The sequence below is a fragment of the Trachymyrmex cornetzi genome, unplaced genomic scaffold (genome assembly GCF_001594075.2).
Source record: "Trachymyrmex cornetzi isolate Tcor2-1 unplaced genomic scaffold, Tcor1.1 scaffold488, whole genome shotgun sequence".
Classification (NCBI taxonomy): Eukaryota; Metazoa; Arthropoda; class Insecta; order Hymenoptera; family Formicidae; genus Trachymyrmex; species Trachymyrmex cornetzi.
In genome coordinates, this window is record NW_017299706.1 from 315969 (window position 1) to 342991 (window position 27023).

Sequence of the window (27023 nt, forward strand, 5' to 3'; positions counted from 1 at the left end):
TATAACGAATTTTTTTACAATTTATTTTAAATGGATATTCTGTTTTATTAGAGATATATATTGAAATGTTTGTCAGTTTTATTATCTTTTAAATCATTTCTGTTTGTTATTTGGGATAATTCGCTAAATGTGCTGAATTTGATAGTATATGCTGTCATAATCTTGTTGAGAAAGTTGAAATGTGCAAAGAAAAAAATATATATATATCAGCATATTAAAAAAACATTTAAAATTCTTCATAAATTTGATTTAAAAATCCGACATTGGCTTGCGCGTGCGCACTGTCGCTGCGATCCTAACCTGCAACTATGATGTCAAATCAGTATATGAATGTGTGTGCTGTATTTACGGAAGATAACTTTCCACCAGCCGGTGGAACATATAAAGAAAGTGTTAAATGACCCTAATAGGTTGACACTTGGACACTCCCACAGGACTAGGAAAACAGGTACATATATATATGTATATATATACAGGCACTATTTGATAATATAATAAAATCCATAAGTTTAATCGTTACTTTTTTATAAAATACGGTTGTTTACTAACTGAGAGAGATAAGCATAGTTTTTGTCCATTTTTACAAATATTTTGAAGCGATCTTATCATTTTGTTTTGTTCAAATTGTCTTTATTTATAAATGGTACGTAACAAAAATTAATGAGTCATTTCTTGCTTCTGATATTACGATTCAATATCATTCAATGGCTAAGGTTATTTAGAGTAAATAGGAATCAATGTCAGAATTGACAAATTCTAAACTACGAAAGACTTTTTTATACATATAAATTTTCGCAATAATTCGAATATTTTTTTCAAGTTTTGAGAATCCATCATATTAAATCTATCATCACATATAAATTCCATTTAATCTTGACTATCTTATTAACCATAGTCGATATTGTAAATTCCTTTTGAGTGCTTAAAGTCCTAAGAATGTATTTCATTTTGAAAAAGTCTTTTTTTGTCGAATGATGTAGTTAGTGATGATTCACGGACAGACAGTTTTGTTTAACTGTAATCTGTAATTAATATCTTTATATATCAAAAACAATTAATCGGAATGAAAAATGGCAAATACTTTTTAATTAATTAATTTTTTTTTTAGAACTTTCTTGTTGTGATATTTCGACTTGCGAATTTCAGGATACTTTGTATAGAAATTAGTTTTAATATTTATTATTTTTTGTTACATTTAATATGGATTATTAATATAATTTTTTAATCTAATGTCTTACCTTAGTATTACAAAAAAGTAATAAATCGTTGCTTTCTAAGTAACCGTAACGATAACGCATTATTTTTAAAAATTAGTAACGAATAACTGTGACAAATTATTAAAAAAATAATAATAACAGTAATGTGTTATTTGTATAATGTAACGTTTCTAACGCTGTTTAACATTAATATCTTTAATCCATTTTCATAGAAAAAGAATTTATATTTAAAATTAGGTAATACAATAATTATGAACACAATCAACATTTCTATCTGAATACTCATATGCTATGTTTACTTACTGTTTCACAAACATTCCTCTATGTTTGTGAAACAGTGCGAAGTATGCATGTGGAATGTGTTCAGTTTTACATATTTCGGCGAATTTGCGGCGATCAGTAGGATCAGATGTGTCTTGAGTCTTAATTTATCTTACAAAAAGTAAAGAAAAAAAATCATGAAGCCAACGGTTTGAAATAATTGAGATGAAAGTGGGTAAGGTAATGTGAAAGCATCCTACATTTTCAAATATAATCCGACAAATATTTAACATCTTTATGTGGTGGTACGAACCGAGATAACTCTTCCAAATGGAAACTTTCTCCAAAAAGTCATCTTTATATTCAATCGTCTTGTATATATAATTGTATTACTTTTATTATCTATAAAATGATTTGTTTGACAATTTTGTTTGATCCATTAAAAATTACAACAGGGTATCTATAATATAATAAGTCGGAATGGATTTTGATCGGAATTATTCAATTATTTCCTAGATATTTCTATTGAAATTTTCTAGAGAAAACGGATTAATTCTGATTGGAATACATTCGGATTTATTCTATGATAGGTGCCCAGTATATCCCGGAAAAAAATGTTTTATGTATAATTATATATAATTTTATATAATTGTATATAATTATATATATTTATATATAATTATGTATAAACTTAGATATAAAATTATATATGATTATATAGAATTATATATATGCATTTTTGTATATAAAATATTTTTTCCCGGGGGATGCTTAAGCAGTACACATGATAAGATATTAGAAATTTATATAAAAATAGCAGCGGATGCAATAAACGTTGATTACGTACTAGATAACGATAAAGTTTTACATGAAATAACAATTTTTAAATGCTACATAATTGCTAATAAAAAACAAAATAGGTACTTCTACACAACAAAACAAATTTCGAATAATGAGCATTTGCCACACACTGGATTTTTTCAGTGAAATAATTTATATATTAATTGCTATGCATGTATGCGGTTTTTTACTACGATACGTATAATAAAAAAGCCATAACAATCAACAATACAATGAATAAACGTTTCGGCCTTTAATATGGCCTTTTTCAACGTTTATTCATTGTATTGTTGATTGTTATGGCTTTTTTATTATATGTATCGTAGTAAAAAATCGCATACATGCATAGCAATTAATGTATAAATTATTTCACTGAAAAAATTCAGTGTGTGGCAAATGCTCATTTTTCGAAATTTGTTTTGTTGAAAGCCACGTATTCTAATTGTAATTTTCTACACAACAAATACTTTATTTGATTACGATAATTTTGCATGCAATAACAATCTTTAAATTGTATATTATACGTAACAATGAGAAATAAAAAAAGAGTGGACATAGCAGGATCCCGAAGTTTGCGAATTAAAATATTATAACAAGAGAAAGTTTCTTGGAAAAATTAATAAATTACGTAAAAAGTTATTTGGGAATTTTTTTTAGCAGTGTTTTTGAGATATAAAGATTTAAATATGGCCAACTATAGTCCTTTAAACGATCATCTGATTAGTGACAGTGAGTATGTATTAATAAGAAATGCGCACTTGACAGCGCTCGCTGATACTATCGTAAAAGCGATTCATGGACAGGTGGTCGTCTAAACGCAGTCTGGTCATATTTAAATCCTTATTATTTCAAAAACTACTGTCCAAAATAAAAATTTACAAATAACTTTTTTACTTAATATTTTGAAACCTTTCTTGCTATAGTATTTTCATTACCTAATTTCGGGATATTCTATATGATAATCTTAGAAAGGAAATTCTGGATGCTTTGATACACCTTTAAAGAAACTGAAATCACACACTCGTGCAGATTCTCCCATATCCAAAGCATTTAACTTGTCAACATCTTCAGCTTCGAGTTGCCAATCGAACAAGTCAATATTTTGTTTGATTCTTAAAGGATTAACGCTTTTCGGTATAGTCACTATACCTTTTTGAATGATGTGTTTAAGTAATATTTGTCCAGGCGTTTTTTCGTATTTTTCCGCAATTTCTAACACAGTTACGTTTTTTAATGAGTCCGACACAGCGTCTCCCTTTCCTATTTTCTCAACAAATCCACGTGAACCCAAAGGAGAGTACGCCGTTATACGGATGTCGTTATCTTGACAAAACTTCACCTGTGATACAAAGAATATCAATATATATTTTTAGATTAATAAAGTTACAGTCACGAAATTAATTATCCAGATTGTCGTTTATATCGATGATTTCTTCAAATTGTTTTTCGGATGTTAAAAATTGTGATTCCACGAACGCATTACGACACTGATAGTTTTACAATTATCGAAATATAAATAAAATTATCATTTATCATAATTTTATTTATATCATTATTTATCGAAATATAAGTATTATTTATATCATTAGTTGTCGAAATTTAAATATAAATTATCATTGTCGTAATGGTACATAAAACCACAATTTTTAACATCCAGAAAACGGTTTCCAGCCAACAGTTTAAAAAAATCAAAGACGTCAAATTATGGCGTTCAGATGGCGTTCGAATAATTAGCATTGTAACGGCAAAATTTCTCATTACTTAATTAATTATGACGAAAATCGCAAAATGGTAAAAGATTTTTCCCTTCAGTTTAATCTGTTCTATCTACTCGTAAGAGATAGCATAGTAATTATCTTCAGACTTCAGTACAAACAAAAATACATTAAGATAAGATAGATACCAGTTTGTTCTGTTGGAAATAAACATGTAATTCAATTTGCAAATTTGAAACAGGTAATTTAGCGTTATCCAAAATTCTTTTGATTTGTGCAATGTTAAAGTTGCTCAATCCAATCGCTTTAGTACGTCCTTGCAGCACTTGATTCTCCATTGTTGACCAAATTTGTAGATGATCCGTATCAGTATCAATCATTATTTCTCCTTTTTCATTAATAGGTAAAAACTCTTCTCCAGCATCTTGATATGCAAATGGAGCATGGACAAGATATAAATCCAGGTAGCTTAAATGCAAATTAGAGAGAGATCTCTTCAGCCACTTTTCAATATCACCGGGTCTGTTTCCACTAGGAGGTACCTATAGATATAATAAGAACATAATGAAATAATAAAATAATAAAATTTGTTATAATAACTGAATAATATAATTATCAGTTACATCTGGGTTACATTGTGGGATTTCCAGTCATTCACTATCTACATTGTGTACACAGAATGAATGGAAATAAGCTCGAATTATTTCGCTAAAATATACATACTATTTAATATGCAGTTCAAAGATCATGCTAATACGCAGATAATATGAAATTTATTTTCTATCTATTTATTACCGCATGTAGATATTTATATTTATATTATGCTTAAAATAAATATAGTAATACGAGTCAGAGTTGGGCACATTTACGAATAAAGAATAAAGTCTTGTTCATAAATAAAAAATAATTTTTTATTCAAATATAAATTTATTTTGTGTATCTAAAATAAAATTATATTTGAATAACATTTATATTCGCGTATGTGGAAATAATGTATTCGAGTAAAATTTATTCGAGTATACAATGTATTCGAATGAATAATATATAATTCAACATACATAGATACATTTAATGTGTGCATTGTAAAGTATAATGTAGAACAACTTTTTTTATTAAACTTTATTTTACACTAAACGTAGTCCAAAGTGATAACGAAGGTATGAAGCGTGGTGAAACTTATAGCGCACAATTAGTAATTAACAATGAGTGGATATTATTACTTGAAATGTGGATCTTTATTTTCGTACAGTGATCTGGTGGCAGGCTCGTGAAAGGCTCGTCTTCTAGGAACAATATAATACAAAATAGAACAATACGAATAACGAACGATGCCAATAATGATGCAAATAACGAATAATGCGAATGAAGAATAATACGAATAACGAATAAACAACAATAATACAATGGCGATTAATATGAATAATATAAATAATAATGTGGGAATGTCCACTAAGGGAGGCCTGACTCGAAGCTTTGTAGTCGGCTGCAGCCTGGTCCCACACTACTAGACTCATCAGTAAGGCAATGTAGTGTGGGATTTGCCTTAGACGCCTGGAATGAATCCAGAATAATATTCTATTTAAAGGGAATTCGCGCGGCGCGGTACTTACGCGAACCGAGTGAGTCCCGTGGACCTCTAGTGGCGAGTCGCCACAATAAATAATGCAAATAATAAATAAAATTCTATTTGAATAATATTCTAAATAAAAAATTATTCGAATAGTGCCCAACTCTGATACGAGTTATACCTTAGTCACAATAAACAGATCGGATCGCTTGATCCTGCCGGAATCCAACCAATTTTTCAAAACGTTACCAATGAAACGTTCATTTTCGTATACTGCAGCTGTGTCAATATGCCTATATCCTGCTTCCAAAGCTGCATCCAGAGCTGCTTCTAGTTCTTCTCCGCTTGCCTGCGGATATATTATAAACATATCTTTATAAATAAACAAACAACACACATAGTATATCCTCGAATAAGAAAATTCCTTTTTATCTCATAAAGAGATAGACAAATATGATATTAGACTTAGTGGTTTAAAACAAGCACAGTAGTTACTTATAAAAATTATTTATATCAGGAGGAGCATAACTTTTTTTTGTACGCGCGTGTGTCAGTGTATGCATATACAGAAAAAGTGTATTTTAAATAAAATATATGCCGCACATTCAAATATAATATAATTATGATATAAATAAATTTCGTTTGGATTATAATTTTATTTCTTTATAAACTTACGTTCCATGTTCCAAATCCTAAAATGGGCATTTGTTGCCCTGTTGGCAGAGATACACTAGAATTTGTTTGAGCCATATTCGCGATATGTCTTGTAACAACGAAGAAACCAGACTGTATGTTTTAAAATCGGGATGTGCTACTTTATTGTATTCCTCCCACTTTTTCTACCACACAACTTTCACCGTACTATATAGCACAGGCCTTTTTTTTTTGTACAGTACACATTTGTACAGTTGTCGAGTAACACACAAGGAAGATTCTACAACTGGAAAATTCTTACAAATTTTAAACATTGCAGAAATAAAGTACATGTGAATATCTAATCACATAGCAATTTTCAACTGAAATTGATAATCCAGTTATAAAGATAAAAATTACCGAAAATTAGTCTTCAATAATTTTTTACTTAAATACTATCAACTTTACAGAAAAATTGCAAGAGACGAAAATTATTTATTTTCTTCTCATAGAACTTACGAATTTTTTATCAACTTTTTAGTACTGCATTTTCTCATTTTTACCAACATGAGAAAATACGGTATTAAAAAATTTTGAAAAAATTCTCAGAACTTTATGAGAAGAAAATAAATAATTTTTGTCTCTTGCAGTTTTTCTGTGATAGTATTTGAGTAAAAAATGATTGAAGACCAATTTTTGGCAATTTTTAACAATTAATATCTTGTTAATTATTGCAAAAATTGCAAAATGGTAGAGAACTTTTCTTCTCAGTTTAGTCCATTCTACCCCTATGTGAAAGATTTATCATTATTTTCCAAACACCCTGTATGTCACTACTTGCCTATCTCCACTTCCATTTGCATTTTCAATTGAATTCATAATGTTAGCAGTCTAGATAATTTACTTATAGACTTATTATTTTTAGCTAAACTTATTGCACAGTTCATCTTCTTTCCTTTTTTCTTTGTATCGCAGAAAAAAGAGAAAATATGAACCGAGCAAAAAATTCAGATAAAAAGAACAACCTTTCCATGAAAGTCTGTAGTTTATCTAATAATTTCCTGTTCTTGTAATCACTGAATCGATCAGCTCAAGATTAAGTCTTTCTTTACAGATGTATCATTATTAGACATATTGAATGCGAGTGATGTAATGTTTCTGCTAAATTTAGAGTATTGTAAATGCTAAAAAAAATAGAGAGCAATTTCTTGACGAAGATACAAAATCGTTAGGGAGAGAGTTTATCTCCAAGTTAGAGAGAGAGAGAGGGGGGGGGGGGGGATTTACTGAATCTCGATAAAAGCAAGCAAATTCCTGTAAATAAATGTGTCAAAGTGTAGTATAATAATAAATGAGCATTCCAACATACGTATAAGTGATTGTCCTCCTTTATTTCTGAAATTAAAGGAATGTTATTTTTATAAATTCACGTACAAACATATTAAAAAATATATATTATATATATAATTACTATAATTATATTTATTATTTCAGATATCTGGTCTATAAATGTATATTTGCATAAATTGTGGAGCTGAATGCAAAGAGCTTTTTAGGAGATATTGCCCTAGTGTTCTTAAAATCTTAAAATGTGTAAGTAAAACACGAACTCATGCTTTTATATTGCATACTGATAATTTTACACTATTTTAGGAGAAATGTGGATTGTTAGCTGACAAATATATTGAATATGATCCTGTTATAGTCTTTGTAGATCTTATTCTGATAGAAAAACCAGCTTACAGACATCTTTTATACAATAGCAATTTTAAATCATATTGGAAGATAAGTATAATATTATGGCTAGCTGAATCGTTCAGGGCTTGGTCTTTGTGTGATATAAACGAAACAGAATTAACTGCGTCAGAAGTGGATTTAGTTCACAACAATGGATTACAAGATCATTGCAATATTTACAATTTGCTGTTACACACAGCACTAGCATTTGCAGCATTCATTTGTATAGTTATTGTAGTGACTGAATTAAAATGGTTTATCATTGGTAAAAAACCATATAAATACAGCGTAAAAGATTTAAGTTGCGCTCTAATAGTCGGAGGTTGTGGTAAATTATTGGGATTACTTGGAATAGTGTGGCAGCACATAGCCTCAGGTCCATATTACCTTTTTATTCAAAGTTACACCGTTTTATGTCTTTTAACTGCATATTCAGGTAAATATGCATTTAAAAATGTACACTTTACGTAAGACATTCATAGTTTTTATTGCAACTTCAAAATTCACATTCTATTTATAATTTATCTTTGATAAATTATTTAATAATACATACAATATATTTCGGTTTTTTTTATTGCAGTTGTCTGCAAGAGTGGAAGGGGAGGATCTTTGATTGGATTAATTGCTGGATTTTTACTGTATGGTTACATATGTACTTCCATATCTAAATTGCACCTAAATATTTTCAATATCACACTAACATGACATAAAATATCCGATAAAACCACACAGTTTTTGATATTCAAGCATCTTTAACGGGAAGAACACTCCAACCTAATACTAGTCTATCAAAACCACAAGAAAATAAATTACACACACTGCTGTCTTCCAACCAAGCAACAGAACACACCATCCTGCGATGTCCCTGCAAATATAATTATATTATTTTTTAATAAGACATATTTGTAGTTTAAATGATATATTTTAAGAATAAAAAAATTTGATTGTGTTACGCAATTTTCATATATTATAATAATGATACAATATGAAACAACAAAATAGAGATTTAAATCTTTTACATTTTATATATAAATCTTTAAATCTGAAAATATTAACAATAACTAATGTGTAACTTTTTATTTTAATGATCTCAAACTCTCCTTTTACCTATCATTACAGATAATGTATATATCAGTTAAACCGTTATATTATTAATTTAGTCAACTAATTACAAAGATAAGTTTTGCTATGCAATTATAAAAATATATCTTTTCTTACCTGTCTACTAGTTCTAGGTAACCTTGCCAAACGTTGACCACTTAGATCAAATAAACGTATTTGTCTATTGTCGTGTGGTATTGCCACTATCCCGGTACTAGAAACTGATAATCTATTAGCAGCACTATCTCCACGTATTGTCGCTAATGGACTACGTATATTACGCAATTCCCATACTTTTACACTTCTATCATCTGAACCAGATACAATTTTATCTTCCCTCGTAAAGACTGCAGACGTTACTGTTCTATAAGAGAGACATGCTTATTAATTTTACGCATTTAATGTTATAAACTGGATAAACAGATTGAATATTAATTAGAAAAAAAACTTGCTCTTATCAGTATACATACTCAGTATGACCTTGAAATACCGAAACCGAGTGGAATGATTCTCTAAAATCCCACAATCGAAATGTATTGTCTCTACTAGACGTGACACACAATTTTTGCGTGTGATGAGTCGACACGTGAGTTAATTCTTGATCGTGTCCGCATAATGTGTGTATAATCTCCCCAGTTTCCGTGTCGTACAAGTTTGCTGTTCTGTCCCAAGAAGCTGTGACTAACTGTTCAGCACCAGAAAGCCAATCTGCAGCCATTACAACGTTCGTGTGACCCAAAAGTTCGCGTATTGGCGTCCTCAGAGTCGGGGGATCGTCTTGCTCATCATTATTACTGATTAGATTATTAGCAGTAGTTCGTTCGGAACTCGCTATTGGAAGTTCTTCTAACGACGATACTCTTTTCGACATATCCCAATCGACAGCTGCCTGCCACACGTGAGCGGAACAGTCGCCACTCGCCGATAAAGCCAATTCTCTATTTGGATGAAACCGAACCGAATTCACGGATCCATTGTGACCGATATATTGTAATAAACATCGACTATTATCTATTGCCCATATACGTGCTGTATAATCAGCAGAAGCAGTCGCTATGATGGGTTGACCTAATCTGCCGACGGATATCTCCCACACACCATCTCGATGACCCATATACTCTTTTTGCATAGTGCAATTCATAGACGGAGTTTTAAAGCTTGATACTATTTTACTAGTCTGTGCTTTTAATTTGTGAGAAGTTTTAATTTTTTGCGCCGAGTTTGCACCCATTGCTACAAAATAAAGAATTCTTATTAAAATCCAAGAATTAAATATATAACGTAATAAAATTATTGAGTTTTAAAAAATCATTACCATATATATATATATATACTAGCTACGTATTCTATCTTTTGTATCATTCTTATTAAATCTCCTGGAATAGATAGATGAATGGAAAATACGTCATAAAATTATATAATGAAGATAATAAACAGGACATATACATAAAATATTTAAAAAAAGTTTAAATATTTAAAGCTGTATGGTACTTATGAAACTAAATAAAAAATACATAAATGAAATTGTCAGAAATGAAAATAATTTAAGAAAATAATTTCTGGTATAGTTTAATGAATACTATTATCTGAATATTAAATTTGTCTAATAGTCTTCTAAGTCGTAGTTTAAACTTTCTTGAATTATTCTTTTATAATGCAACACACAAATGTATTTTTATATCAATATTGACATTAATATTATAATAGTCTTACATTTTTGCTTAGATAGATTTTTTGTTTCTGGATAATCCGTAAGATCTCCTGGAGGTAAACTGCGCTCGCCTGATCCATAACACTCTCTTTCGAGTCTTTCATTTAGGATGTCGATCTTCTCTTGCACTGTAATAAGAAATAGAAGATTCAATATAACAGCTATATTCATATATATAGCAACTTTTAGTATATACTAATCTAACATAGTGCAAGTGACTGAATTTGTCATAAAAAATACTTACACCCAAGATTTTCCGTATATAACATTTCAAATTCCTTTTCAATTTGCTGAAAGAGATCATACAAACGGCATCGCACAGCCGATGGGATGGGGCTGTCCTCTAACTCCGAACGAAAGGTGACATAGTGCAACGCAGTGGGTTGCAGTGGGGTCGAACCGCTCTGACTCTGTTGAGACTGTAGTTCTGTGTCGGTACTGCTTTGCACACGAGGTATAGAGATCCTCTTTGCCTTGCTACTGGATTTACTTCCAGCTGTGGCTGGTGGTTCGCCGGGCATGACTCGTCACTTAACAAAAATGACATAAACAGCAGACGAGCATGTCCCAGTACTTTGTCCCCACAGCATACATCACCGATCACTCCGACTTCAGCGCAGGAGTACAGCCCGCATTATTAATCTGTATGCATACTATTCACGACCTATCAACAGAATACATAATGACAATTAGATTAGAAGTATGATTAGCGAAATGTTGAATGACATTCTCGGTTTTCTGTTGTCGAGGAATTTCTCATGATTAATTGCCGTCAGGTCTGACAAATATGTTTCCATATCATTTTGTACACATGATTTCTAACACTGATCCGCTGTTCTCATATTACATTTCTCTAAGCGATACCATCACGCAACTGCTTCCGAAATCATCAAAAATCACACTGTTACTAGTTCTCAAAAGGGAAACAAGAATGTATCTAATAACACACAAGTACGAGTTTACTCCAGTTTACTCCCTTGAGATTCGAGACCGCGTATTGGTTGTTCAAGTCGCGAGACAATCGATCGAGAATTAACCGGACGGGACGAGATTAATTATGATACTCGTCGCTGATTTCGCGCATTCTTTCACACTGATGATGTTCAATGTTACGGAATAAAAATTTACATCTGTAGTGTCGCATTTATTTTCGGCGCTTTGTGACACCTCTTTCTTCTTCCCGTCGATATCGAGCACCATGTTTATTACATTTTACACATGCAGGGGATGCATTTACAAAGAACTGCGTACGATGAAATAGTAATGAACGTGATACTATGCCAATGCAGACTATGTTCGATATTTAACAAACGTTTAAAATATCTAATGGAAAAATCGGTTCTGGCTGTGTTCCAAAATTCACTGCCAGCGCTGACAATCTACAGTCTACGTACTATACATTTTCAGCACTGACAGTGAATTTTGGAACACAGCATTACTTTGTAATGCGGGGTCTACAATAGAATGGAGAAGTTGTAGCGGTCGTAAGATCTTAAATCGTAGAAAATTAACCAATCATGCGAGGTTTACAATAGAATTCGTTGCGGTCGTAGTCTTAAGTCGTAAAAAATTAACCAATCACAATCGAATGCGGGGTCTACAATAGAAGTCGTAGCGATCGCAAGGTCTTAAGTTGTAGAAAATTGACCAATCATAATCGAATATGAGAAGAATAATCGATTACGATTGATCAATTTTATACAACTTAAGACCCTACGACTGCTACGACTTCTATTGTAGACCCCGCATTATAAACCCGACATTGAGCTGGTTCTACATTAGCGTTGCGATCCAATAAACATCAAGCTAGTTCGACTCTGATTGGACCGCAACGGTTACGACACGCTTGCGACGCTGTGATGCGACTAATGTAGAGCCAGCTTTAGGGAATCTTGATCATTATCCAACATTGATTGAACAACCAATCCTCTGCCTGTGTTATGAAATGATCATATTCATGAAACGCTGCCTTAAAGTCATCTGTGTATCGGCTTTAAAAACACCTTGAAAGTTTCCCGCCGAAAGTGACGATTTCGGCAGCGTGATACGGCGTGACATTTTTGTTGATTTACTTTCGCTTGTATTAGGCCTCTTTAAATAAGTGTTTTGAATAAGTGGCTGGTGCTGGTATTGCTGGTAAATAAGTAGCTCACGCGAAATGGAGGGTTTCGACGATCCAGGAGTATTCTTTTCTGACAATTTCGCGGTGGAGAACGAAGTTCACGAGAACCGCGTGAATCTTCAACACTCGAAAAAGAAATTTAAAGAGTTCATCCGACAGTTTCACGAGGGTAACTTCAACTACAAATATCGGTAATGAAGAAAGATTAGATATTCTTTTCACCTGCAGTTCCATCTGGCGTTTCAATACCGTTTAATTTTCTTCAGGGACACCCTAAAGCGCAATTACAACCTCCGTCAATACTGGATGGAGATCAATCTCGAGGATTTAGCAGCTTTCGACGAGTCCCTCGCAGAGAAGATCCAAAAGCTTCCAACAGAGTACTTGTCCGTTTTAGAGGAAGCTGCGAAGGATGTTGCTGACGAGCTAACGGCACCTCGACCTGAAGGCGAGGAAAAGATGGAAGACATTCAGGTCTTGTTATGTTCGGATGCTCATCCGAGCTCCTTGAGGGGAATGAAGGTGATGCCATAATTCTCATGATGTATAGAAATAATAATTTTACAAACTTGAATAAAGTTTCACTCATTAATTTATAAGTTGACAAATAAATTTATAAAGAAATTTTGGTTCCTTAGAATAAATACAGTGTTTCATGATAAAACTGACAGAATGTATTATAGAGTTCATTCTAAGCAAAATAATTCATATACACTATAAGTACTCGACTTAATTATCAAGCTTTAAAGAGCTTAAGTTATCAGTAATAATGCAAATTTACTAATTGACCAACATAGCATCTTTCAACTTCTTTTTGTAGAGTTTGAAGTCTTGCATCTGGAGACACAGTAGTGTCTCGGTGCTAAGACAAGTATATGTCACAGTCAAAATGTAAATATATACACTTACTAGTCAATGACTACATTTACATATAGGAACAGATTACAATAATATATATTTACTGAGTTAACACTTTGACTGTGACATAATATTGACAATAAATTCAGCAGTTAAACTTAACAGAATAATTGAGGTCATAAACCAAGTACAAACCTAACCTAACAACATTTGCATTGAAATTAATCAAATTAAAATTAGCAATAATTTATAAAAAAAACATCATGTTTGCAAGCAAAAAAGATGGATATTTTGAATAATTAATATAATTATAAACCAGTTGTTTCATCTTTGAATAAACTATGTGATATTTGGCTAATAGATAAGAGAAAGAGCAAAAGAGAAAGGACAAAAGTGACAGTGGAACAATTCAACCTAAAAGAATAATAGTCATATAAAAATTATAAATGTTTATATTTTTGTCTGTTACAATATTAATAAAATTGTTTGTATTTTGATAATTGATATAAATTTACCTATAGCGTATATGGATATTTTTGCTTAGAACAAACTCAATAATACATTCTTGTAGTTTGTTGGTTTTCTCGCGAAACATCCTGTAGAATTCAAAACTGATTTTAACGTAACTGCTTCACTGTTGCAGCCAGATATTGTTTCAAAACTTGTCAAAATTCCTGGTATAATTGTTTCTGCATCCGGCATTAGATCAAAGGCGACAAAGATAGCAATACAGTGCCGTTCTTGCAAGGTCACTCAAGTCAATATTCCTATCAAGCCCGGTCTAGAAGGATATACGCTACCCAGAAAATGCTCCACGTGAGTCTCCTTTCGAAAGTACTTTATTACTCGCTTTACAATATATCACACAAACAATTTTCATCTGTTATTAGGGAACAAGCCGGTGTAGGACCAAAGTGTCCCCTGGATCCTTTCTTTATAATGCCGGATAAATGCCACTGCGTAGACTTTCAAGTATTAAAGCTTCAGGAGTTGCCGGATCATATACCGCAGGGTGAAATGCCCAGGCATTTGCAGTTATATTGCGATCGGTATTTATGCGACAGAGTTGTACCTGGTAATAGAGTTCTGATTCTGGGAATATATTCCATTAAGAAAGTATCTAAAACAGGTGGCAAAGGTACAGGCAAGGAAAAGACATTAGTAGGGGTTCGAGCTCCATATATTCGCGTTCTTGGTATCTCTGTGGATGGAGAAAATACCAACATAGGTACTGGCGTAATAATAATACAAAAATGAAAATTTAAAGTATCAGTTAATGATTTGTATTAATTTCTTTTTTTCTGTATTTTCTGTGCAGGAACTCAGCCGCCCGTTACGTCTGAAGAGGAAGATCTTTTTACTCGTTTAGCAGCAGACCCTAATCTGTTCGAGAGAATCGTGAAGAGTATAGCTCCTAGTATTTTTGGTGCAATAGATATCAAGAAAGCTATCGCGTGTTTACTGTTTGGCGGTTCGAGAAAATTAATGCCAGATGGCTTGTGTAGGAGAGGCGATATTAATATTTTAATGCTGGGTGATCCGGGTACCGCTAAGTCGCAGTTGTTGAAATTTGTAGAAAGAGTTGCTCCTATAGCTGTTTATACATCAGGAAAAGGTAGCTCCGCAGCTGGTTTGACAGCGTCTGTATCGAGAGATCCAGTAACTGTAAGTTACATTCTTGTTAAACATTTGTTTACATTTGCAATTTTTGTAATTAATTTAACTACATAAATTTATTTTAATGTAAATCTTTCCCATGTATACGACAGCAACTATCGTTATTTTCAGAGAAATTTCGTCATGGAAGGTGGCGCGATGGTTCTCGCGGATGGTGGAGTTGTTTGCATAGATGAGTTTGACAAAATGAAGGAGGATGATAGAGTGGCGATACACGAAGCTATGGAACAACAAACGATCTCTATAGCGAAAGCAGGAATAACGACAACTCTGAATACACGATGTTCTGTGTTAGCAGCAGCTAATTCAGTCTTCGGCCGCTGGGATGATATAAAAGGAGAAGAGAATATAGATTTTATGCCGACAATATTGTCACGGTTCGATATGATATTTATTGTTAAAGATGAGCATGAACACAACAGGGATATAACATTAGCTAAACACGTTATGAACATTCACTGTAATGCTGGCCAGATCACAGAACAATCGGTAGAGGGAGAAATTCCTGTACACATTCTCAAAAAGTATATAAACTATTGTAGAACGTAAGTTTGCTGTATCTTATCACATATAATGTGTAACATTTTGTAAAGTACACGTTTCCCTCTAATTTTTTTTTGTAATAGACGTTGTGGCCCAAGACTCAGTTCAGAGGCAGGGGACAAATTAAAAAATCGTTACGTTATGATGCGAGCTGGTACAAGAGAACATGAGAAAGATGCTGAAAAAAGATTATCGATACCTATAACAGTCCGGCAGCTTGAAGCTATTATACGAATTTCCGAAGCCTTGGCCAAAATGCAGTTACAACCCTTTGCTACTGAACTCCATATTAACGAAGCTTTAAGGCTCTTTCATGTATCTACATTGGAAGCTGCAATGTCTGGTTCATTAGCAGGTAAGCTACAAATTGATAAATATAGAATATATTATATTTGATATGTGTAGCCCAAAGAAAATACTTTACAAGTACAAAGTTTTATAACGTGTATATTGCGATCTGTCATCAGGAGCAGAAGGATTTACCTCGGAAGAGGATCATGAAATATTGACCCGCATTGAAAAACAATTGAAGAGTAGATTTCCTATTGGACATCAAGTATCTGAACAAAATATTGTGAAAGATTTTCTTAAGCAATCATTTCCAGAACGCGCTATTTACAAAGTTATACATACGATGATACGCCGCGGTGAACTTCAGCATCGTTTACAACGTAAAATGTTGTACAGACTGCATTGAAAAATAACAGAAACTTCTCCGATGTATAATTACATAATACATTTAACGTATCATGCTCGTTTGGTATGTTATGTATTTCTTTTTCAACTATTTTTATACAAACTAATGACTCGCATGTTAATTTATGATTAAGGAAGTTCATTTTTAAATGGATATTGTGGATGATGTTCAATTCTGAAACAGACAATACTGTAAGTAAATTTTATATGAATTTTACAATTTTTATAAATTATAAAATATAGTCCTAGATACATTTTTGTGACAAAATATAATAACCAAAATGAAATATATTTTTTAACACTTACCCTTTAAAAAATAAGAAATTAAAAATTCGTCCATCAGTACCTTTATCTAAGGCATTCAAGACTTCCATGTTTTCCTCTGTTAAGGAAAAATCGAATAAATCGATATTCAACTTGATTCTTTCTGGGGACGAACTCTTAGGGATAATTACAACACCTAGTTGTAGTAAATGACGCAATAAAACTTGTGCTGCTGTTTTTTTATGCTCTGCAGCAATTTTTTTAATAATCGGGTGATTTAGCAAGTCAGAAAATGCATTTAAAGTGTAGTTATATTTTGCTTGAAAATGCATCTTTGCAGCTGGAGAGCCTAATGGACTGTAACCTGTTACAACGATATTATACTTCTTGCATAATTCTCGAATTGGCGTCTGCTGCATATATGCATGTAATTCTACCTAAAAATGTTAAATATCGTTATCTCGATAATGTCTTATCAATGAGGATCAAACTGCACTTAACAGATAAATTTATATATCGCTCAACGATTTACCTGTAAATTACTTGGCTTAATTTGTGCGTTTTCCCAAATGGTCGAAATCTGCTCTTCGTTAAAGTTGCTTAAACCTATAGATCTAGTGTGGCCTGATTCAACTTGTTTCTCCATTTCCTGCAAAATAATTTTGCTCTTTCAAAGATTTCTTTTATATCATGACGATACGTTACACAAAATTGATTCCATACTTTCCACACCGAGACAGGATCTGTGTCAAAATCGAGTATGTAACTTCCATCCTCGTTCGTTGCTGCAGCGCACGTATTTTCATTGAATTTAAATGCAAAAGGCATGTGAACAAGGTACATGTCTAAGTAATCCAATCCAAGTTTTTTTAATGACAATTTAATGAACTTTTCTACATCGGATGGTCGATTACCAAAACTGGGCAACTAAAATAAAATTTACAAGATTCTTTAAATACAGTTATGTTCTTTGAAAGACAGCAATATTATAATTATTAAATAGTAAATTGTAACAGCAATCAACTCTACTGAACTCAAATATGATACATTACTTTTGTCGTGATAAAAAGTTCTTCTCTAGTACCACCTTTGTCAAACCATTTTTTCAAAGCTCTGCCAATTGCATCCTCATTATTATAATTTGCTGCTGTATCAATATGTCTGTAACCACATTCTAAGGCAGTGCTCACAGCAGTTTCAATCTCTTCTGGTTTAGCCTAGAGCAAAGTTATTTTACTTTTCTTATCAAATCACTTTATATAAACATTTTAAAGTTATAAAATTGATAGTGATGACAAAAAAAATACATGATTGGTAAGATACATTACTATTATTATCATTACAACATTCTAATATTATTTTGTCACCTGCCACGTTCCCAGTCCCACTGTAGGCATATCATATCCTGACAGCAACTGTATAGAATGCATGCTGGATTCTTATTGATGTTCTATTATAACAGATGTAGCACAGTTGTCACATTAAAAATGTGTTAAAGCAGCATTGCCACTTAGAAGTAGTTCCACATTTAAGTTCGTTACATCGTATTAATTTTAGATCAAGTTTCGAGATTAATGTAGTGGTGATACACTTGGACAGGCCGTTTCTAAAGTTAGAATAGCTGTACACTAGCGAACACGCGAGTCTCTAAAGTCCCCGCACATAGCAATTGTAGTCATATATATCGTTTCAAAGTCGTATTGATTCGAGGAGGGTTGCGCCGCAGATAATTGATTTCAACAAGAATGTGTGCTATTTTTGGAAGAAACGAGATTAAAAAAGACCATCATGGATAATACTTGAGATTTACAATTTTATACCACTATAAATTATGACCAGTACATGTAACTTTTTCGCTAAAGCGGAAACGTGAAAAGTGAAAATTTTTATGTATGAGTCGTATCGTGCATATACACACATACATACAAAAAATTTTCACTTTTCACGTTTCCACCCTAGGGAAAAAGTTACACGATTGCTACCCTTAATTGAATCTCATTCAGACCACCAGCTTCCGTTTCCTATTTTTCACGTATTGCACGTCGTCAATATCATTCAACTTTCAAGATTTATTTCTCCGTGATTGACATTCGACATTCTATGAAACAATAAACTAAAACAAATGATATCGTGAAATTGAACATTGGCGGTGTTCCAATGTTCAATTTCTCATGGGGTGTTCGGGGCGTTCCAAAATTTACTAAGAATCTACAGTGCGGCGCAGGTGCACGTGACGTAAACTATAGATTTTCAGTACTGGTTAGAACTTCAGTAAATTTTGGAACACAACCAATGATAAAATAAAAGATAAAAAAAAATAAAATTTAAATAATATATTATGATTTATAATATTTTAAATTTGATAAAATATAACACGGCTGATATAATTGCGGTATGTAATTATATTCATATAAATGAAGCGGGTAAAATTTAGAAAGGATTATCTTCTCCTGCCACGAATTTATAATCTTATTATTTATTTTTATATACACACACATAATATTTTTTAATTTTAGAAAAAATAATTCATGTTGTGTACGAAATACACGTGCGTGCCCGCGCGCGCGCACGCACACACACACACGTCTTTTGAATATATTTAAATCTTACAATAAGGGTTGAAACAATTGAAAATATATGCAACAAAATATTAAATGTAATAATAAACACGTTAGTTTATTATTATTTTATATCGATTGATTTTATATCGAATCCAGAAGTCCATTTTGGAGCATCATGTCATATATACGTCTCATTTTTTATTAAATCTGATGTTTAAAAAAATATATAATGTAGTACAAAAAATGCTTAAGTATCTAATACTTGTTTTGTATGTTTGGATCTATTAACATACATTCCAATTACTCATCATTATTAAATTCACATAATTATTATGAAAATATATTTTTCGGCTTCGATAATATCTTATACTAAAGTCATGTATTTACTGTCTATCAAACTGTAAAGTATCTCTACAGGCTTGGACTTTTCATTCCTTAATTTCCTCATACCCTCGCAGATTTCTTTTATATATTTCTTATGCCGTGGATGTCTATAAAAATAATATAATCAATATTATCGAGTAGAGATTGTTTATTATTTTATATAACATAACATAATATATTAAATATATGTAGTTTGTGTAATACTCACTTGTCTATTACAATCTGAATACTTTTTTGGAAAGCTTGTTCCTCCTCGTCGATCTCCAGAAAACTGATCAGCGTTCTTATAACAGATATTTCCAAAAAGACTGCAAAGATTTCTACAGGAACTTTATGTGATATTCTTTGCAAGTAAGAGGACATTTGTGCTAATATGGCATTTTTTAAACTTCTTTTGCCATTTCCGGACAGTTTATCTCGCTCAGAGAGAATGAAACCTATGGTAACATTAACCGGATTGCTAGACACTACTGATATATCATTCGCGCTCATTTTACTTTCGGACCTATTCAAGATTGGCAACGCGTTTTCGGACTGTCGTTGTAAATATTCAACAATATCCTGTATAGTGTTCCACTTCTTCTCTTGAAATCGGTCCCTTTCCCATGTTAGCACTCTTAAAGTACTATTTCTTAATAATACTATATGACTTATAGAATTTTCTTGGCAGTATTCTAGTATTTCCTCCATAGTGCTTAAATCTAAAGTTGTAACCTTCAATCCTAATGACCAGATTTCCCGTAATACATTAATCATGTCCTTTTCTCCTCTTCCTTCGTTTTCTGAATTTCCCTCGCAGCATATAGCCACGTCAATACCGTATTTACTTTCACTACTCTCACACTCCTCGACACCAGCGGACACCAATTTATCTAACGATATACTAATACCAGCACCGTATTGTTTTATTTCCTTACTGGCCATTCCGGTGCGCTCTAAAACTTTTCTAAATGACACCAGCATTTTATCATATCGACCGCCCGCAGCTATGATGTCTTGACCACATCGTCTCCGTCTATGCTTTAGTTCGCAAGTTATTTGATATATCACACCACTATATTGTTGTACATTGTACGTTAATAAAGGTACGACAGTAATAGGCCACTGAAACGTAATAGAAAAAAAATAAAAAAATAAAAAGAATGCTTATGTAAACAACTTACACAAATTATAATTATAAAGACATTATTATAATATATTACCTTAACACCCAAACTTTCTACATTAGATGTTACAGTCTCTATATCGCTCATGCCTTCTTTGGCTAAACGAGCAGCTTCTCCTTTTCTTTTCGTTAATGTCCTTAAGACACTATTGATTTTCGTAACGGAGCTTTCCGTTTCAAGCAAATTAAAAAGCGTTTCCATAGCTTGATCGGTTAAGCATAAACTTATCAAATGCGTTTGGACCTGAAATTTAGTTAACTTTCCGTCGCGGGCATCCTGCAATATGGAATATATGTCCTGATACTTGTCTTTCTCTACGCCACAATACATTAACACAGCTTTCAATAGCGACGTATGATTCAGGCGCACTATGAAATTATGTTCTCGGATCTGTGGTAACTCATTGAAGATCTCCCATATAATGAAGATCAATTCAGCCTCTGGCATTAAATTGTTATTTACAGGACTAATGATATCAAAAGCACATTCATATAATTCCCTTGGATGAAATCCTCGTGCCTACGATAATTCGATATTAACAGATATTAATTTGCAATCATACATGCAAGATATTACTTATAGTACATACCTTTTTATCTCTGAAAACACGTTCGATAGCGTATCTTCGAATATGCGAAATATTATTCCATACAACGTATCGAGCAAAAGGAGTACGAAGATCATGAGGTATAGAGACTACACTGCCAGTACGGGTCATCAATTTTACGCTAGACTCGGTAAAGTTAGAATGCTGAATGGATTTAGGCATTAACAACGGAGTCGCGAGGTATATTCCGCCGTGCTTTTGAAATATCTCAATGATTTTTTGTTTCACGCTTTCCTGCAGAAATTGCCTTTTTGAGGAAAGAACACTTGGTGTTCCCCTAGCAGGCAAATTCATATCATAAGTAATATCTTCTGCCGGCGTAACGTCTTGTGTGAAGCACGACGTCACTAAATATCTATATGCTTTACTTTGACTATTAGATAACGTGTGGCGCATTACTTCTTGCAATTCCGTATCTTCTAATGGCGGCGGCAAGAATGCGGAAGAAAGTAATTCCTGAGCGGTAGGACGTTGACTTGGATCGTGATTCAACAGCCAACTAATATGGATAAAGTTTAATCATTATTTCGTATTTCATATATCTTAGAATGATATAACATGCATTGTCAAATCAATTTTTTTACCGTATGATATGAATTTGAGGCGGTACATCTGTTTCTGGTATATCCGGAGGAAAGACGATTTCTTTCGAGCGTAAATTCAACAGGACCTTGACACGCTCCATTCCGGTAGTCAATGGTTTGTACGTCATTTCGAAGAAAATAATTCCCAAACTGTAGATATCCACTTTTTGATTGTAAATTGCTTTGGCAGTTTTTGCGGAAAGTTCAGGAGCTACATATAAAGCTGTCCCAACTTGACCAGTAAGAGATCCTAATTCTTCTACGTCATAACTTCCACCTTGAACATGACCGATAATATAATTTGTCATTAATACATCGTATGTAACTATATAAGGCGCATGTAACCATATAATTTATTGATTGATCAATCATATTATGTGCATAAATGCATCTTTTTCAGAGCAAAGTTGCATTTGCGCATAATGCAATTGATCAATCGATGAATTCAAAATATCGTCGTAATTGTACCTTTTTCAAATTGTGATTCTTTATCAGCATCGATGGTCTGAACTAACGATGACAGTATATTAGTCGTGGCCAATCCGAAATCTCCTATCTTGACGTGATCATTACTATCGAGAAAGATGTTCACAGGTTTCAAATCTCTATGTATCATACCCTGCTGGTGAATATGCGCCAGACCTTCTACAATTTCCCGAAAGAGCCTCCAAAAACGTTCTTCATCTTCATATAAACCATTATCTATGGCAGTTCTTAATGTGCTTTTCTCACAGAATTCCATTTGTATGTACAAAAATTGTATTTCTTTTACCGTTACATCTTCGCTAGAAGTTTCAGTATCTTTAACATCATTGTTGGAAACGTCCAGCGTTACTGCGCATTTTTGTGATATACCATCTCTTTCGAATTCAATACTATCGGAAGACTCAATATGTAATAATGTTCGCATTCTGTAAGAGACAAAATTCAAATCAGCTTTTCTAATAGTAAGTAGTTTTTCTTTATGCATCACATAACTTAAATATAAAGTTGCATATACGTTAGAATAATATAAATTAAATGAAATAAGTTGAATAAAAATATTAAATATTACAAAGGATATATAATTTCAGAAAAAGAAAATAATCTTACAGAAATGCGCAGTGTTCTTCGCTATCGGAATCAGTCGACGCATCGCTGTTCTCATCGTCACTATCAGTCACATTCGCCCGAGATTCGTACGATATATTCCATTCAACATCGCGTAACGGTGGAGCAAATTTTTCTATCTCATCACTTTCCAGATGCTAAAATTCACGTCATGTTTTTATACAGCGCAAAAGTCTGATTACAATTATATATAATTCAACATTATAAAGTAGAATGTTGTTACGGCTCTTCTTGTTACGAGCGACATAATCGTTATCGTGAATAATATAATTACATTAACTATATCTGCTTTATCCTGCGTAGTAGTTCTATCTGAAGACGTGGTGATCGGTGTAAAATGACTATGCCTGACTGAATCATCCAAAGTAGCACTTTCAATCCACGAATTGTAATAACGTACTACATTTTCATGATTCATTCTAGAGAGCAATTTAACTTCGCGCGTAATGTTCCTATTCAGCTGTTTTTTCTTTGGATTTAATTCTATGCGTTTGATAGCATAGACACCGCCATCTAATTTATTTCTCACTTTCAAAACGTCGCCGAAGGCTCCCTTTCCCAGCCATTTCAGCACTTCAAATTCATTTTGTATTCGCGATTGCCTACCCATCGATGGCAAATGTAACTGAATATCGATATCCGGTTCTTCTGGCTCTAAATTTTTCTCTTTCTCATCGTGATCCGGTACTGAAGGTGATAAACCTCGTGCTAATGGTATTTTTATAAAACCATGTTGTTGCAATTGCTCTGCAGACCAACGCATTCTTTCGTCGTCGATGAGACATTTTGAAATAAAGTCCCTCAAGTGAAGCTAAAAAATTATTTAACTTAGGATACGAGCGTCCACTGTTGGCACTTTATAAGAAAAACGCATGTGCTACACAAATAACAAATTTGGTCACTTACACTACATTAGTGCATACTGAAAGAATACATGAAATCAGCCAAGTTAAATGTAAAAGTATATAAATTTTAAATAATTAAATATCCAATAATGTGACATTGTCACATTATTTAATTATTTAAAATGTTTAACATTGTCACATTGTTTAAGAGAATATACATGTATCATTTTATTGTCAAAGTCTATATTACATATTATTTTATTTTAAAGATTACATTATGCTACTGCATTGAGCATTCAGATACTTCATATAAAGCAGTCTTTAATATGTACTAATTCAGTGTGATATATATACTAATGACAGATTTTTTTCTCACTAAAAGAAAATCTACCTGTGGGATTACTGTCAGATCGATTTCTTCCCCGGATATGATGGTTCCTTTTAATAACGAAAGCAATAATATTCCATATCTGTATATGTCTGCCTTTTTGCCACCTCGGCCTTGAATCGTTGGAAAATCATGTTCAGTCTTTGCTAAGGAATTCGAATGATACATGTCCGACAATCTCTTATCTAAAGAATAATCGGACAATCTTATAACACCCACATGGTCTATATAAATGCTGGTGTCTCGTAAATCTTTATGCACTACATTATTCTCGTGGAGGTATTGCAATGCGTCAAGGACACCCGTCGCCAAATGCCTCAACATGTCGATGTCGACTGGAATGTTTTCCATCAGGAAGAACGAGCACGTGGTACCAACCTACTTTTACATACAATCAATATCATAAACGTAAAAATCATTCTTAATCTTATCAAATATTTCTGCTCCAAAGCAATATATTTACATACCACGAACTCTTGAAGTACGTAAATCACCACGTTATTGTTATTTTGCAAATATTTCATATTTAAATAATGTACAAGATTTGGATGATGTAGTTTGTACAAGTGATTCAGCTCTTGCTCCAAACTGGCAATCTGTTTCATGGCATGATGTATATCGATGGCTACTTCTTGAGTAGAGCAACCATTTGCCATCGCGCATTTCAACGTCCATTCCGTGATAGCTAATAATTCTCCAGTAGTCTCATCCACGCCGGCGTATACTATGGAACCCTTCGTACTGTGCCCCAAGCATTTGCCTCGGTGCACTTGTCTCTCGCCTTTATTACTGTCGAAATGAATGAGTTTAGTACCTCTGTGCTCGCACAATGATCCTTCGGAGCTTTCCGACGTGCTCACACATCGACGTCTAAAACGACTCGTCCCTCGTTCGTGCGGAGATGATGGTATGGATCGAAAGACAATATCAGAATCTGTGGTCAATCGAACTATTTCCTTTCGATTACGCATCTCAGCTTTCAGGGCTTCCTGACGTTTTTGTATGGCATCTTGCAAAACCTGTGGAAATATCCATGATAACAGAAATCAAACATGATAATATCCAATCGAGATACATGAACCAACATATTAAATCAAACCTGTCTTTCTTTATCTTCTTTCATTTGCTTTTCTTGCAACTCATATTGTATTCTTTCTTGATTTCTTGATACCATCTCCTCATAAAAACTACTGTAACTCGGTTTGTTATGTTCGTGCAGATATTTCTGGACATGCTGACTAAATTCAAAAATCATAACTTCACCCTTTAACTTTTGTGCTAAATTTTCGAGCTCAGATGACAAAACTGCAACCTGTTGATGAGACAAGCCTCTGCTGTCTTGCAGTTGAATGGTTGGTACTCTAAAATATGACAAATAAATCATGTAGACGTTATGAAATAAAGACGGTATACATATTGAAAGACAAAACTTACTCATGAGGATATTTGTCGCAGCACGTAATATGCAGATCTATCTGTGCATAAACTTCCGCTGGTCCAGACATACCTTTCTGTGGTGTCAAGGTAACAACAATATCTAGAGGTTGCCATTTCTTTTTATTCTTCTTCCTCAAGTCGCGCAATTCATCACCAAAAATGGACTATTGTAAATGACAAAATAGAATTATTAAGAGAGGTACATCGCGTGGCTTGGAAAATATTACTTTTTGCCACGTGCTTACTTAGCGCGTCATATACCTTCAAGACTTCCAATTCATTTTGCTGCCGAACTTTACATGATTCAACGTGAGACATTTTGCCACGTCGCTATTTGCCCATATCGTACGTAGATTAGCAAGTTTTAAACTAAACAGAATAATATGAAAAAGAGAAAATCCGTAATTAATTCCGGCACGTACGTGATTTTAACGTCGAGACTGTGTATACATGTTATGTATACATACAATTTGCATACGCGTATTCCGTCAAACGCGTGAATGACACACGTGCGGAAAAACGCCGCGATCGATCGGAACCGGTAACCTCTGCTCACTGGATTCTTTATACGAGACTACATTGTGATCACGGATTCACGATACTTCTGAGTACTCCGTAAAATCGTTTAATCTTTAATCCTAATTCCTTAGGGTGGAGTCCCATGAAGCGTATTTGCCGCATATCGCGTAACCGCGTAACCAATCAATAATCAGTAAAACGCGAAATCACAACAGCGAATCGCTTCTGATTGGTTACGCGGTTACGCGATACGCGGTAAATACACCTCATGGGACTCCAGCCTTATTCCTTTTATTGTGCTGATATTATCAACTGCAAGACTTGAAAACCTTCTTTTTTGGTGGAGTACTCACGTGCTCCACTTGTATACTTTTTCGCAATTGAGAAATGGGTAGATGAAGACTAATCGACTATAAGTCCGGATCTACAATAGGTGTTTTATGCCTTATGCCGTAAGAAACTGACCAATTACAGTCGAAT

At 33.2% G+C, this 27023-nt stretch overlaps 6 protein-coding genes across 11 annotated transcripts; 2 read left to right on the forward strand and 4 right to left on the reverse strand.

The window, feature by feature from the left end:
- Window positions 1-12: 12 nt before the first annotated feature.
- Arv1 (ACAT-related protein required for viability 1) lies at window positions 13-8696 on the forward strand. The gene is made up of 4 exons (XM_018514114.1): window positions 13-448; window positions 7728-7826; window positions 7887-8406; window positions 8551-8696. The coding sequence occupies exons 2-4, from the start codon at window positions 7743-7745 to the stop codon at window positions 8673-8675; spliced, it is 729 nt and encodes a 242-aa protein (XP_018369616.1). The 5' UTR covers window positions 13-448; window positions 7728-7742; the 3' UTR covers window positions 8676-8696.
- On the reverse strand, window positions 2977-6434 carry LOC108765412 (alcohol dehydrogenase [NADP(+)] A). The gene is made up of 4 exons (XM_018514112.1): window positions 6276-6434; window positions 5782-5949; window positions 4222-4575; window positions 2977-3657 (listed from the first exon to the last, which is right to left on the reverse strand). The coding sequence occupies exons 1-4, from the start codon at window positions 6348-6350 to the stop codon at window positions 3283-3285; spliced, it is 972 nt and encodes a 323-aa protein (XP_018369614.1). The 5' UTR covers window positions 6351-6434; the 3' UTR covers window positions 2977-3282.
- Wdr37 (WD repeat domain 37) lies at window positions 8690-12138 on the reverse strand. Of its 4 annotated transcripts, none has more exons than XM_018514106.1 (6): window positions 11911-12138; window positions 11027-11446; window positions 10785-10910; window positions 9542-10304; window positions 9189-9435; window positions 8690-8835 (listed from the first exon to the last, which is right to left on the reverse strand). In XM_018514106.1, exons 2-6 carry the CDS (start codon window positions 11301-11303, stop codon window positions 8713-8715), a joined length of 1536 nt encoding a protein of 511 aa, XP_018369608.1. In that variant the 5' UTR covers window positions 11304-11446; window positions 11911-12138; the 3' UTR covers window positions 8690-8712. The 4 variants fall into 4 exon arrangements, with proteins under 4 accessions (XP_018369608.1, XP_018369610.1, XP_018369611.1 ...); XM_018514108.1 differs by having other exon boundaries at window positions 11896-12138; XM_018514109.1 differs by lacking the exon at window positions 11911-12138 and adding an exon at window positions 11647-11831.
- Window positions 12139-12796: 658 nt separating this feature from the next.
- On the forward strand, window positions 12797-16698 carry LOC108765409 (Minichromosome maintenance 5). The gene is made up of 8 exons (XM_018514105.1): window positions 12797-13095; window positions 13171-13426; window positions 14406-14578; window positions 14653-14990; window positions 15081-15427; window positions 15551-15984; window positions 16066-16337; window positions 16450-16698. The coding sequence occupies exons 1-8, from the start codon at window positions 12941-12943 to the stop codon at window positions 16677-16679; spliced, it is 2205 nt and encodes a 734-aa protein (XP_018369607.1). The 5' UTR covers window positions 12797-12940; the 3' UTR covers window positions 16680-16698.
- A 37-nt stretch (window positions 16699-16735) lies between these two features.
- LOC108765411 (alcohol dehydrogenase [NADP(+)]) lies at window positions 16736-19106 on the reverse strand. 2 transcript variants are annotated; one of them, XM_018514110.1, is made up of 7 exons: window positions 18925-19106; window positions 18310-18694; window positions 17995-18159; window positions 17666-17869; window positions 17475-17591; window positions 16985-17379; window positions 16736-16853 (listed from the first exon to the last, which is right to left on the reverse strand). In XM_018514110.1, the coding sequence occupies exons 2-7, from the start codon at window positions 18370-18372 to the stop codon at window positions 16808-16810; spliced, it is 990 nt and encodes a 329-aa protein (XP_018369612.1). In that variant the 5' UTR covers window positions 18373-18694; window positions 18925-19106; the 3' UTR covers window positions 16736-16807. The 2 variants fall into 2 exon arrangements, with proteins under 2 accessions (XP_018369612.1, XP_018369613.1); XM_018514111.1 differs by lacking the exon at window positions 18925-19106 and adding an exon at window positions 18763-18845.
- Window positions 19107-19854: 748 nt separating this feature from the next.
- Window positions 19855-26618, reverse strand: Gcn2 (eukaryotic translation initiation factor 2 alpha kinase Gcn2). 2 transcript variants are annotated; one of them, XM_018514153.1, is made up of 14 exons: window positions 26492-26618; window positions 26286-26393; window positions 26022-26188; window positions 25687-25948; window positions 25055-25606; window positions 24591-24965; window positions 23629-24165; window positions 23337-23491; window positions 22713-23155; window positions 22245-22521; window positions 21643-22159; window positions 21090-21572; window positions 20096-20991; window positions 19855-19994 (listed from the first exon to the last, which is right to left on the reverse strand). In XM_018514153.1, the coding sequence occupies exons 2-14, from the start codon at window positions 26340-26342 to the stop codon at window positions 19868-19870; spliced, it is 4848 nt and encodes a 1615-aa protein (XP_018369655.1). In that variant the 5' UTR covers window positions 26343-26393; window positions 26492-26618; the 3' UTR covers window positions 19855-19867. The 2 variants fall into 2 exon arrangements, with proteins under 2 accessions (XP_018369655.1, XP_018369653.1); XM_018514151.1 differs by having other exon boundaries at window positions 26286-26618.
- Window positions 26619-27023: the final 405 nt, after the last annotated feature.